Source organism: Anomaloglossus baeobatrachus, chromosome 4 (assembly GCF_048569485.1).
Source record: "Anomaloglossus baeobatrachus isolate aAnoBae1 chromosome 4, aAnoBae1.hap1, whole genome shotgun sequence".
Lineage (NCBI taxonomy): Eukaryota > Metazoa > Chordata > Amphibia > Anura > Aromobatidae > Anomaloglossus > Anomaloglossus baeobatrachus.
Window position 1 is genome coordinate 224,652,827 of NC_134356.1, and position 13,196 is coordinate 224,666,022.

Sequence of the window (13,196 nt, forward strand, 5' to 3'; positions counted from 1 at the left end):
TTGCCTTGACTTCTCAGGCTTAAGCTTTTTCATCTTATGCCATGTCTGCCATGCTAGAGGCTTCTCACCGCACTGCGGTGGCTTTGGCTAATTCCCTCGCTATCCGCAGGATCCTGTGGCTTCGAGAGTGGAAGGCAGATGCTTCCTCAAAGAAGTTCCTTGCTGGACTCCCTTTTGCTGGATCCAGGCTGTTCGGTGAACAGCTGGATGAAATTATTAAGGAGGCTACTGGCGGGAAGAGTACTTCCATGCCACAAACCAAAACCAGGAAACCTGTCCAGGGTAGGAATCAGTCGAGGTTTCGTTCCTTTCGTTCCTCCAACTGGTCGTCCTCTAAGCCCTCGGCCTCGTACAGTAACACTGCCAAGGACCAAAAATCCAGCTGGCGCACAAAAGCGCGTCCACAGAAGACCGCAGGAGCTGCTGCCACTAAGGCAGCCTCCTCTTGACTATCTGTCCGCGCCAGCAACGTCCTTAGTCGGTGGCAGGCTCTCCCACTTTGGCGACGTGTGGTTTCAACACGTCTCCGATCAGTGGGTGCGGGATATCCTCTCCCACGGCTACAGGATAGAATTCTCTTCCAGCCCGCCAAACAGATTTTTTCTGTCAACTCCCCCCTGCTCCAAGGCCGCCGCCTTCTCTCAGGCCGTGGCATCCCTGCAGGCCAACGGAGTAATTGTACCGGTTCCCGCCCGGGAACGGTTCAGAGGTTTCTACTCAAATCTCTTCCTAGTCCCCAAAAAGGACGGTTCCTTCCGGCCCATCCTGGATCTCAAGCTTCTCAACAAGCATGTTCAGGTGCGGCATTTTCGCATGGAGTCTCTGCGCTCAGTCATTGCCTCAATGACCCAAGGCGATTTCCTGGCATCCATCGACATCAGAGATGCCTATCTGCATGTGCCAATTGCAGTTTCACACCAGCGTTGGCTACGTTTTGCAATCGGAGAGGAACATTTCCAATTCGTGGCTCTCCCCTTCGGGTTAGCCACGGCCCCTCGAGTATTCACCAAGGTAATGGCAGCAGTGGTTGCGGTTCTGCACCTACAGGGGTTGGCAGTGATTCCTTACCTGGACGACCTTCTAGTCAAGGCTTCATCCAGCGCAGACTGTCAGCGGAGTGTCTCGCTCACTCTTGCCACTCTAGCCCAATTCGGGTGGATTGTCAATCTTCTCAAATCCACTCTGACTCCGACTCAGTGTCTCACGTACCTAGGGATGCAGTTCTAGACTCTGCCGGCACTTGTGAAGTTGCCCTTAGTCAAACAGCAGTCCCTCCAACTGGCGGTGCGCTCTCTGCTGAGGCCCCGCCGTTATTCCATCAGGCACCTGATGCAGGTGCTGGGTCAGATGGTGGCGTCAATGGAGGCTGTTCCCTTTGCCCAGTTCCATCTGCGTTCACTGCAGCTGGACATTCTCCGCTGTTGGGACAAGCGGCCTTCCTCCTTGCACAGGTTAGTGGCTCTGTCGCCACAGACCAGGAGCTCTCTTCAGTGGTGGCTTCGGCCTCTCTCTCTGTCTCAGGGGCGCTCCTTCCTGACTCCGTCCTGGGTGATTCTCACCACGGATGCCAGTCTATCCGGCTGGGGAGCGGTATGTCTCCACCACCGAGTGCAGGGCACTTGGACTCCTTCCGAGTCAGCCCTCTCGATCAATGTGCTGGAAACCAGAGCTGTGCTTCTAGCTCTCCTAGCCTTTCACCACCTGTTGGCGGGCAAGCACATCCGAGTCCAGTCAGCAGACGCGACAGCGGTTGCCTACATCAATCACCAAGACGGGACACGCAGCCGCCTGGCAATGTTGGAGGTACAACGCATCCTTCAATGGACGGAGGACTCCAAGTCCACCATATCCGCAGTCCACATCCCAGGCGTGGAAAACTGGGAAGCAGATTATCTCAGCCGTCAAACCGTGGACAGTGGCGAGTGGTCCCTGCATCCGGCAGTGTTTCAGTCAATCTGCCGCAAGTGGGGCACTCCGGAAGTGGACCTAATGGCATCCCGTCACAACAACAAGGTTCCGGTTTACGTGGCTCGCTCCCATGATCCTCAGGCCTTCGCCGCGGACGCTCTGGTTCAAGACTGGTCCCAGTTTCGTCTGTCCTACGTGTTTCCCCCTCTAGCTCTCTTGCCCAGAGTTCTGCGCAAGATCAGAATGGAGGGCCGTCGAGTCATTCTCATTTCCCTGGACTGGCCCAGGCGAGCTTGGTACCCAGACCTGCTCCATCTGTCCGTAGAGGTTCCGTGGCATCTTCCGGACCGTCCAGACCTTCTCTCACAAGGTCCATTTTTTCCGCCAGAATTCTGCGGCTCTCAGATTGACGGCGTGGCTCTTGAGTCCTGGATCTTGACGACTTCTGGTATCCCTCCTGAAGTCATCTCCACTATGACTCGGGCTCGGAAGTCTTCCTCTGCCAAGATCTATCACAGGACTTGGAAAATTTTCCTGTCCTGGTGTCGCTCTTCTGGCCATTCTCCTTGGCCTTTTTCCTTGCCGACCCTTCTGTCTTTTCTACAGTCCGGTCTGCAGCTGGGACTGTCCCTCAACTCTCTCAAGGGACAAGTCTCGGCTCTGTCAGTGCTGTTCCAGCGGCGTATCGCCCGGCTGGCTCAGGTCCGCACCTTCATGCAAGGTGCGTCTCACATCACTCTGCCTTACCGGCGGCCCTTGCATCCCTGGGACCTCAATTTGGTTCTCACGGCTTTGCAGAAACCACCCTTTGAACCTCTTAGGGAGGTTTCTTTGTTTCGTCTTTCACAGAAAGTGGTCTTTCTAGTGGCCATAACTTCCCTCAGGAGAGTCTCTGATTTAGCTGCGCTCTCTTCGGAGTCACCTTTTTTGGTTTTTCATCAAGACAAGGTGGTTCTCCGTCCAACTCCGGACTTTCTCCCTAAGGTGGTTTCTCCTTTCCACCTTAACCAGGACATTACCCTACCTTCCTTTTGTCCGACTCCTGTTCATCGCTTTGAAAAAGCGTTGCATACTCTGGATCTGGTGCGGGCGCTCCGGATCTATGTGTCTCGCACCGCTGCTCTTAGGCGGTGCACCTCTCTTTTTGTGCTAACCACAGGTCGGCGTAAGGGCTTCTCTGCTTCTAAGTCGACCTTAGCCCGTTGGATTAGGTCGACCATTTCGGATGCCTACCTGGGTTCTCAGGTGCCTCCCCCGCCGCGGATCAAGGCACACTCGACCAGAGCTGTCGGTGCCTCTTGGGCTTTCAGGCACCAGGCTACGGCTCAGCAAGTCTGTCAGTCTGCCACTTGGACTAGCCTGCATACCTTTTCAAAGCACTACCAAGTGCATGCTCATGCTTCGGCAGATGTGAGCTTGGGCAGACGCATCCTTCAGGCGGCTGTCGCCCACTTGTGAAGTTAGGCTCCGCCTACTTCTCAGTTTTTCTGTTTATTCCCACCCATAGACTGCTTTGAGACGTCCCAATGTCTGGGTCTCCCATAGGAACGATAAAGAAAAAGAGAATTTTGTTTACTTACCGTAAATTCTTTTTCTTATAGTTCCGTATTGGGAGACCCAGCACCCTCCCTGTTGCCTGTTGGCAGTTTCTTGTTCCGCGTGTTATCACCGGCTGTTGTCGTAGACAGAGGCTCCGGTTGTTCCGGTTCTTGCTCTGTTTTTACTTGTGGGTGGCTATTCTCCTTCAGCTTTTGCACTAAACTGGCTAGATCTGGTTCTCCAGGGGGTGTATAAGCTCAGAGGGAGGAGCTACACTTTTGAGTGTAGTACTTTGTGTGTCCTCCGGAGGCAGAAGCTATACACCCAATGTCTGGGTCTCCCAATACGGAACTATAAGGCTAAGTTCACATTTCCGCTAAAATGTATCAGTCACAATCCGCTGCTCTTGTAAACAACGGAATCCGTTTAGCGGATTCCGTTGCTCCCATAGACTTGTATGAGCAGCGGATTGTGACTGATGATGCTGCGTTGCACCCTCCGCCCAACTGATCAGTCGTGGAACGACTGACCGCCGGGCGGGAGGAACGCAGCATGTAACGTTTTTTGAGCAGCGAGATCCGTCGGATTTCGCTGCGCATGCTCTCTTGCTCCCTGCACACGTCACCAGCTTTGGTTGGTTACCCGATATTTACCCTGGTTACGGTGCAAGGAGCCAGCGCTTAGCGGAGTAGGCCCGTAACCAAGGTAAATATCGGGTAACCAAGGTAAACATCGGGTGCTTTGCTACCCGATATTTAGTCTGGTTACGTGTGCAGGGAGGCCGACACTTCCCCGCTCGGCCCCGCCCCCTCCTGCACATGTGTGTATACACACACACACACACACACCTGTCCCCAGCCATGCAAACAAGCACTGCCACTGACATCCTCAGCGCCTGGCCCCGCCCCCCGCTCGGCTCCGCCCGCTCCCGCACTTTGCATGTGCACACACAAACATACATACATGCACACACACTCACTCACACATACACTCACCTGTCCCCAGCCATGCAGACCGCAGCACTGCCACTGACCTGCTCGGCTCCGCCCCCTCCCGCATTCAGCATGTGTATATATACACACACACACTCACTCACTCACTCACTCACTCACTCGCACGTCCTCAGTGCCATGGCCCCGCTCGCCCCCCCCCCCCGAACTCCGCCCCCCGCACACAACGGAATCCGACAAAGAATTCTGTTCTTTGTCATCCGTTGTACAGCGTTGAACAGCGCATCAGTCACATGCGTCAAGCGACGCATGTGATTGATACAAAACAACGGAAATGTGAACTTAGCCTAAGAAAAAGAATTTACGGTAAGTAAACAAAATTCTCTTTTTAAAATCCCGACCCTCTTTTTCAACTTTAAAAAAAACAAACATGTTTGGTAACTCTTAAATCCAAAAAAGTACATCCTATCAAAAGATAAAATTAATTAACCCAATTGGTGAATGACTAGGAAAAAAGAAATCAACACTAGAATTGCGGGATGTCATTTCTGCAACGTGGCAAAAAAGTGCGATAATAAACAGTCAACACAGTAGTATCTACCCCAAAATGGTAACGATAACTTTTTCTGTTCATACGTTAAAAACCAGGCAGGTGTTGGAAAATGGTGTGTTTTTTTTTTTTTTTTTTTTTTTTTAAGTTTCCAATTTTTCTTTTTCCCTCTGTCACTTAGAAAATGTTTGCAATTACCAATCATGGAATATGGTTGGATGAATTTTACCGCACAAAGAAATTGCTGCTTTTTGCATAATTTTACCACTTTTTTTTACTTTTTTTTTCTTTTCATTCATTTTACAGCACTTTGGTAAAATTATGGTAATTGTCAAATTCAAAAGTACAAAATTCAAATCTTTTGTCTCGTGAAAATCTCCATGTCGGCAGGGGTTAAGCTGGATGAGTATGCTGTAATTTGCTTATGTTGACTTTCTTCCCTTCTCCACAGGCCTGCATTATATAGAAAGGCTCCTTTCCATCTGTCTTAGTATTGTGAAGGGATAAGCTGAAAGACTAATTTTTTTTGTTGTTGTTCAGTCACATTCTACAGGGAAGTGTGCAGCAAATGCCAGTCATTCCACCTGCTCGTTTACCACCAGAATGCCATAGTGCAAAGTTTGAAGACGCACCTACAAGTGAAGAATAGCCTTGCCTACCAGCCTCTGCTTGAGTATGTACAGGTCATAACAACATATTCTATAACTGTGGGATCCAATCTTGTTCTATATGTAAAATTGACATGGCACTGCTCCCTTAAAGGGAACTTGTCAGCAGGATTTCACACCCTAAACTATTTATATGTGCATGTAGCTTTTTCAAAGACAAGTCCAGCAATATCTTTACATGACCAGTTATTTCCTTTGTTATTGAGAAATTAGAGTTTTAATTGATAGGCAAACTAGGCTGTAGATCTGAAACCTTTGTCGCTCCAGCTCTACTCCCCACCCAGCGCTGCCTCTTCTTGCTTGACTGACAGCCTATGTGCTGTGTGATGTCAGGCAATGGAGCCGCCAGTCAAGTAGGCGTCGGCATATTTAGGGAATAGAACTGGAGTGACAGAGGCTTCAGGTCTACAGTGTAAGTTGGATATTGATTAAAATCCCGATTCTCAGTAACTGATGAACAGACTGGTGATGTAAAGGTCATGCTGGACCTGGCTTTTGTTAGAGCTACCTGCACATATTAAGTTTGGGGTATGAAATCCTGTGACAGGTTCCCTCTAAGGCCCATATGAGCTACTGCTAATTGCTATTATCTAACAGCAGCTATATGTTTATAGACCTGTCTGGGTCAGTCAGTTCCTTTTTTGCTTGTTCTGAATCAGATGAAGCTACTAAATGAGGAAATATAGAGCGGGGCCTCTGCTCATTACCTTTTTATATCTGCGGAAGAACGAAGAGCCACTGAGCTAGAGATGAACTGGACTCTGTATGGGCATGTACCCACAGTAACGTCTCTGGTGGGCAAAATGTGGCTGGTGCAGCCTAGCATAATGATATCGGGCGATCGCAAGCGCTGTCTGACACTAGACCTGTGCCACTTATTGAAATGTGTGGCCTGGCCTTAGTTTGTTTTAAAGCAATTGTTGGCGTTAAAGGGTTCCTTACTACCGTTTCTAAACTGCCGAAGGGAAAGATTAGTTATAAGAGAGAGTTACCAGCTGAGCGCCCACTAATCCAATGGCTCCTCTCTGGGACCAGGAGTGATGACATCACAACCATACAGTCACCTGACCACAGAGGTCCCTGATAGGCTGCAGGGTCCAGTGCCTGATGGATGGTCGTCATTCTATCACCTTCTGGTAGTGGAACTGGATAGTTGAACTTTGGACTGGTGAATACCAGTTCTTTATTTTATAGGGATCACTTCATTCAGTTTGAAAGTGTGATTATAATCCGCTGATTTGCTATACATCCTTCTGCACAACTTTATTCTCTCCCCAATCACCTGAAAATGTGCCCCTTTGTGGTAATTATATATTGCTGTTAATAGAAATCGTTGCATTGTGCGCTCAAGTCCTCTCCTCCCAATCCTGTACCTATGTTGTATGCTCAGACTATGCAGCTTCATTGTAATGTTTCTCCTCCCATCTAGTCTGGTGGTCCAGCTGGCTCGAGATCTTCAGGCTGATTTCTACCCTCATTTTCAAGATTTCTTTAAAGTGGTTTCTTCCTTGCTTGATACAAAGGATACTGAACAAATAGAATGGGCGTTTACATCCTTGTCTTACCTGTACAAGTACCTGTGGAGAATGATGGTGAAGGACATGCCAGTAATCTACAGGTATGTACCAAAGACTACTGCCACTTTAGGTAATGTAGCGCAACGTAATAGCTAATTTATTAATTAACATTGTGGAATTGCTTTTTTTTTCTAATGCATTTTAACCCATCATTTCTTGCTTTTGACACTACTCCTTGCTTCATCCAGTCTGTAGTTTCTGGGGAGAAAAAAGAATTTGGGTATACAATAATGGCAAGAACTATATCTGCAATGATCTGGTTTAAGAAATTTATTTTTTTTTATAATTAGAAAAGTGACTTGGTGCCACTATCATTGTGGTCTCTCTACAGACTTTGTCAGGTTTGCTGAGACAGAGAGCGGGTTGGAGAGTAGAGTTGCCAATGCAGTTCTTGATGGCACAGAACTCTTTGGGCAGCTTATGATCGGTCTCCTTCCATGTCTGAGGTCTTATTGAGTATGGGTACTTTCACACTTGCGTTAATTACCTTCAGACACAATCCGCCCTTTTGGAAAACAGCGGAATCCATTAACGGATTCCGCTGTTTCCCATGGACTTGTATGGATGACGGATTGTGCCAAAAGTACCTGCGTTGCTTCTGCTGGCCGACACTGCGTTGCTTCCGCCAGCGGAAGGAACGCAGCATGTAACGTTTTTTGAGCGGCAGAATCCTATTTTCTTTGTCGCTCTATTGGGAGACCCAGACAATTGGGTGTATAGGCTATGCCTCCGGAGGCCGCACAAAGTATTACACTCAAAAGTGTTAAGCCCCTCCCCTTCTGCCTATACACCCCCCGTGCTCCCACGGGCTCCTCAGTTTTTTGCTTTGTGCGAAGGAGGTCAGACACGCACGCACAGCTCCACAGATTGGTCAGCAGCAGCTGCTGACCATGTCGGATGGAAGAAAAGTGGGCCCATATAGGGCCCGCAGCATGCTCCCTTCTCACCCCACTCTTGTCGGCGGTGTTGTAAGGTTGAGGTATCCATTGCAGGTACGGAGGCTGGAGCCCACATGCTGTTTTCCTTCCCCATCCCCCTCAGGGCTCTGGTGGAAGTGGGATCCTATCGGTCTCCAGGCACAGGAGACCGTGCTTCATCCACAACTCCTGTGGAGCCTGCTGGATAGGAGCCGGGTATCGTTCAGAGACATGGCCCTGCTACTTGGAGGTACGCTGTGTCCCCGTGGGGACCGCGCACAGCAACACTCCAGCTTTGCTGGGTGTGCTAGTGCACCGGGGACCGCGGCGCTGACCGGGTTAATATGTGCCATTACACACTCAGCGTTGCTGAGTGTGTTTATGTATAGGGACTGCCGCACTGACCGCCGCTGCCAACTGCGGCGCGGCTGGGACTTGTAGTGCGCCGGGGACTTCCACGCCGGCCGCGCTTTTACGGCGGCCGCGTTTATTACTAGAGTCCCCGGCTTTTTGCGGCCTAGTTTCCTTTCCTCCCGCCCACAGCCCTGACAGGCAGGGGAAGGGCGGGACGCTGCACAGAACGAGCAGCACTGAGGGCTGGAGCATGCTTTGCATACTCCACTCCCCTCACTGTGCACAGTGCAGGCACCAGTTCCCGCTCTTTCTGGGTCACGCCCACTGCTCTCTCCTCTCCACAGGACGCATTCCTGTCAGCTCCTCGGACGCTGCAGAGGGGGACAAAATCTGGGAGACCCAGGCAGGGACTCTGGTGGCCTCACAACCGCTTTAAGCGGGTGGTAAGCAGCACCTGTGGTGCTAGCCCCATTGTGCAGTAGTGTAACATTATATGTTTATTTTACACCGTATAGTGCACAGTTGATTTCTGGCTATATACCCTATTGTGTTGCTCAGGGAAGATAATAGCATGGCGCCCACAAAAGGCAGGGGTGCCAAAACACAGGCTTATTATGTTGCCTGCGCCGCATGTACGACCCCGCTACCGGCAGGTTCCACTGACCCTCATTGTAGGCACTGTTCGGCCCCTGTGGCACTTACTCAGCCAGAGCCTCTGCTAGGGGGGGCCCAGGGGGAGCCACCTGCTAACACTGTTCAGGTGACAGGGACGGAGTTTGCAAAACTCTCTGAGACTATGGCTAAGATACTGGAAGCCTTGCAGTCCAGACCGGTATCTCAGCACAGGGACTCTGTTGATTCTTTGTTCCCTGGCCCAACTCAGCTGGACCAACAATGTCCTCCCGGGGTATCTCATGGATCCCAAGCTGAGGGTTCTGACACAGACCCCAGCCCCAGACCGACTAAGCGAGCTCGCTTAGATTTTCCCTCGACATCATCATATTGTTCAGGGTCTCAGCGAGGGGAATCGCTGGTTGATGACGCGGAAGTAGCTGATCAGGATTCTGATCCTGAGGCTGCTCTCAATCTTGATACTCCGGACGGGGACGCCATAGTGAACGACCTTATTGTGTCCATCAATCGTATGTTGGATATTTCTCCCTCAGCTCCTCCGGCGGAGGAGTCGGCTTCCCAGCAGGAGAAATTCCGTTTCAGGTTTCCCAAGCGTACACCGAGTATGTTTCTGGACCACTCTGATTTCAGAGAGGCAGTCCAGAATCACCATGCTTGTCCAGATAAGCGTTTTTCTAAGCGCCTTAAGGATGCACGTTATCCCTTTCCCCCTGACGTGGTCAAGGGTTGGACTCAGTGTCCCAAAGTGGATCCTCCAATCTCCAGACTGGCAGCTAGATCCATACTTGCAGTGGAAGATGGGGCTTCACTCAAAGATGCCACTGACAGGCAGATGGAGCTCTGGTTGAAATCCATCTATGAAGCTATCGGCGCTTCTTTTGCCCCAGCATTCGCAGCCGTATGGGCGCTACAAGCTATCTCAGCAGGTCAAGCGCAAATTGACGCAGCCACACGCACGTCCGCGCCACAGGTGGCGTCCATAACCACTCAGACGTCGGCATTTGCGTCTTACGCTATTAATGCTATCCTGGACTCTGCGAGCCGTACGGCGGTTGCAGCCGCCAATTCGGTGGTACTCCGCAGGGCCTTGTGGCTACGGGAATGGAAGGCAGATTCTGTTTCCAAAAAGCGCTTAACCAGTTTGCCAATTTCTGGCGAACGATTGTTTGGCGAGCGTTTGGATGAAATCATCAAACAATCCAAGGGAAAGGATACATCCTTACCCCAGCCCAAACCGAACATACCCCAACAGAGGAAGGGGCAGTCGAGGTTTCGGTCCTTTCGGGGCGCGGGCAGGTCCCAATTCTCCTCGTCCAAAAGGCCTCAGAAAGATCAAAGGAACTCTGATGCATGGCGGTCTAAGTCACGTCCTAAACAGACCACCGGAGGTGCCGCTACCAAAGCGGCTTCCTCATGACTTTCGGCATCCTCACTCCGCATCCTCGGTCGGTGGCAGGCTCTCCCGCTTTTGCGACACCTGGCTGCCACGGGTAAAAGACCGTTGGGTGAGAGACATTCTGTCTCACGGTTACAAGATAGAGTTCACCTCTCGTCCCCCGACTCGATTCTTCAGGTCATCCCCGCCTCCCGAACGAGCCGAGGCTCTTCTACAGGCGCTGGGCATTCTGAAGGCAGAAGGAGTGGTGGTCCCTGTTCCTCTTCAGCAACAGGGCCACGGTTTTTACTCCAACTTGTTTGTGGTCCCAAAGAAGGACGGGTCTTTCCGACCTGTCCTGGACCTGAAACTTCTCAACAAACACGTAAAGACCAGGTGGTTCCGGATGGAATCCCTCCGCTCCGTCATCGCCTCAATGTCCCAGGGAGATTTCCTTGCATCGATCGATATCAAAGATGCTTATCTCCACGTACCGATTGATCCCAGAGCTCTGGCGGCAGACGCCTTAGTTCAGGATTGGTCGCAGTTTCAGCTCCCTTATGTGTTTCCTCCGCTGGCACTGTTCCCCAGAGTGTTACGCAAGATCAGGGCCGACTGCCGCCGCGTCATCCTCGTCGCTCCAGACTGGCCGAGGCGGTCGTGGTACCCGGATCTGTGGCATCTCACGGTCGGCCAACCGTGGGCACTACCAGACCGACCAGACTTGCTATCTCAAGGGCCGTTTTTCTATCTGAATTCTGCGGCCCTCAACCTGACTGTGTGGCCATTGAGTCCTGGATCCTAGCGTCCTCAGGGTTATCTCAAGACGTCATTGCCACTATGAGAGAAGCTAGGAAACCAACGTCCGCCAAGATCTACCACAGGACGTGGAAAATTTTCCTGTCGTGGTGCTCTGCTCAGGGTTTTTCTCCCTGGCCTTTTGCCTTGCCCACTTTTCTGTCCTTCCTTCAATCTGGACTGGAAAAGGGTTTGTCGCTCGGCTCCCTTAAGGGACAAGTCTCAGCGCTCTCTGTGTTTTTCCAGAAGCGCCTAGCCAGACTTCCACAGGTACGCACGTTCCTGCAGGGGGTTTGTCACATCGTCCCTCCTTACAAGCGGCCGTTAGAACCCTGGGATCTGAACAGGGTGCTGATGGTTCTTCAGAAACCACCATTTGAGCCAATGAGGGATATTTCTCTCTCACGCCTTTCGCAGAAAGTGGTTTTTCTAGTAGCAGTCACTTCACTTCGCAGAGTGTCTGAGCTAGCTGCACTGTCATGCAAAGCTCCCTTCCTGGTGTTTCACCAGGACAAGGTGGTTCGGCGTCCGGTTCCGGAATTTCTCCCTAAGGTGGTATCCCCCTTTCATCTCAATCAGGATATCTCCTTACCTTCTTTTTATCCTCATCCAGTTCACCAATGTGAAAAGGATTTGCACTTGTTAGATCTGGTGAGAGCACTCAGACTCTACATTTCTCGTACGGCGCCCCTGCGCCGCTCGGATGCACTCTTTGTCCTTGTCGCTGGCCAGCGTAAAGGGTCACAGGCTTCCAAATCAACCCTGGCTCGGTGGATCAAGGAGCCAATTATCGAAGCTTACCGTTCGGCTGGGCTTCCGGTTCTATCAGGGCTGAAGGCCCATTCTACCAGAGCTGTGGGCGCATCCTGGGCTTTGAGGCACCAGGCTACGGCTCAGCAGGTGTGTCAGGCGGCTACCTGGTCGAGCCTGCACACTTTCACGAAGCACTATCAGGTGCATACCTATGCTTCGGCGGATGCCAGCCTAGGTAGACGAGTCCTTCAGGCGGCGGTTGCCCACCTGTAGGAAGAGGCCGTTTTACGGCTCTCTTACGAGGTATTATTTTACCCACCCAGGGACTGCTTTTGGACGTCCCAATTGTCTGGGTCTCCCAATAGAGCGACAAAGAAGAAGGGAATTTTGTTTACTTACCGTAAATTCCTTTTCTTCTAGCTCTAATTGGGAGACCCAGCACCCGCCCCTGTTTTTTTGTGTACACATGTTGTTCATGTTGAATGGTTTCAGTTCTCCGATATTCCTTCGGATTGCAGTTACTTTAAACCAGTTTATAATTCTTTTTCCTCCTTCTTGCTTTTGCACCAAAACTGAGGAGCCCGTGGGAGCACGGGGGGTGTATAGGCAGAAGGGGAGGGGCTTAACACTTTTGAGTGTAATACTTTGTGCGACCTCCGGAGGCATAGCCTATACACCCAATTGTCTGGGTCTCCCAATTAGAGCTAGAAGAAAAGGAATTTACGGTAAGTAAACAAAATTCCCTTCTTTCACTGCGCATGCGCATCTTTCTTTCTTTTTTTTTTTTTTTTTTTTTTTTTTAATCACGGAAACTTTATTTTGTCTTCAGCTGAGCAGCCGGCATGTGAGAGCTCTCAGCTGAGCAGCCGGCATGTGAGAGCTCTCAGCTGAGCAGCCGGCATGTGAGCGCGCTCAGCTGAGCAGCCGGCATGTGAGCGCGCTCAGCTGAGCAGCCGGCATGTGAGAGCGCTCAGCTGAGCAGCCGGCATGTGAGAGCGCTCAGCTGAGCAGCCGGCATGTGAGAGCGCTCAGCTGAGCAGCCGGCATGTGAGAGCGCTCAGCTGAGCAGCCGGCATGTGAGAGCGCTCAGCTGAGCAGCCGGCATGTGAGAGCGCTCAGCTGAGCAGCCGGCATGTGAGAGCGCTCAGCTGAGCAGCCGGCATGTGAGAGCGCT

The 13,196-nt window shown here is 51.3% G+C and overlaps 1 protein-coding gene across 2 annotated transcripts in view; it reads left to right on the forward strand.

Annotated features, from left to right (window-relative positions):
- UTP20 (UTP20 small subunit processome component) overlaps window positions 1-13,196 on the forward strand; it is a 355,063-nt gene that overhangs the window by 27,447 nt on the left and 314,420 nt on the right. For both annotated transcript variants that reach the window (XM_075344692.1, XM_075344693.1), the window contains exons 4-5: window positions 5,488-5,620; window positions 7,045-7,233. In XM_075344692.1, the coding sequence (XP_075200807.1) occupies window positions 5,488-5,620; window positions 7,045-7,233 (322 nt within the window). The remainder of the gene's footprint in view (window positions 1-5,487; window positions 5,621-7,044; window positions 7,234-13,196) is intronic.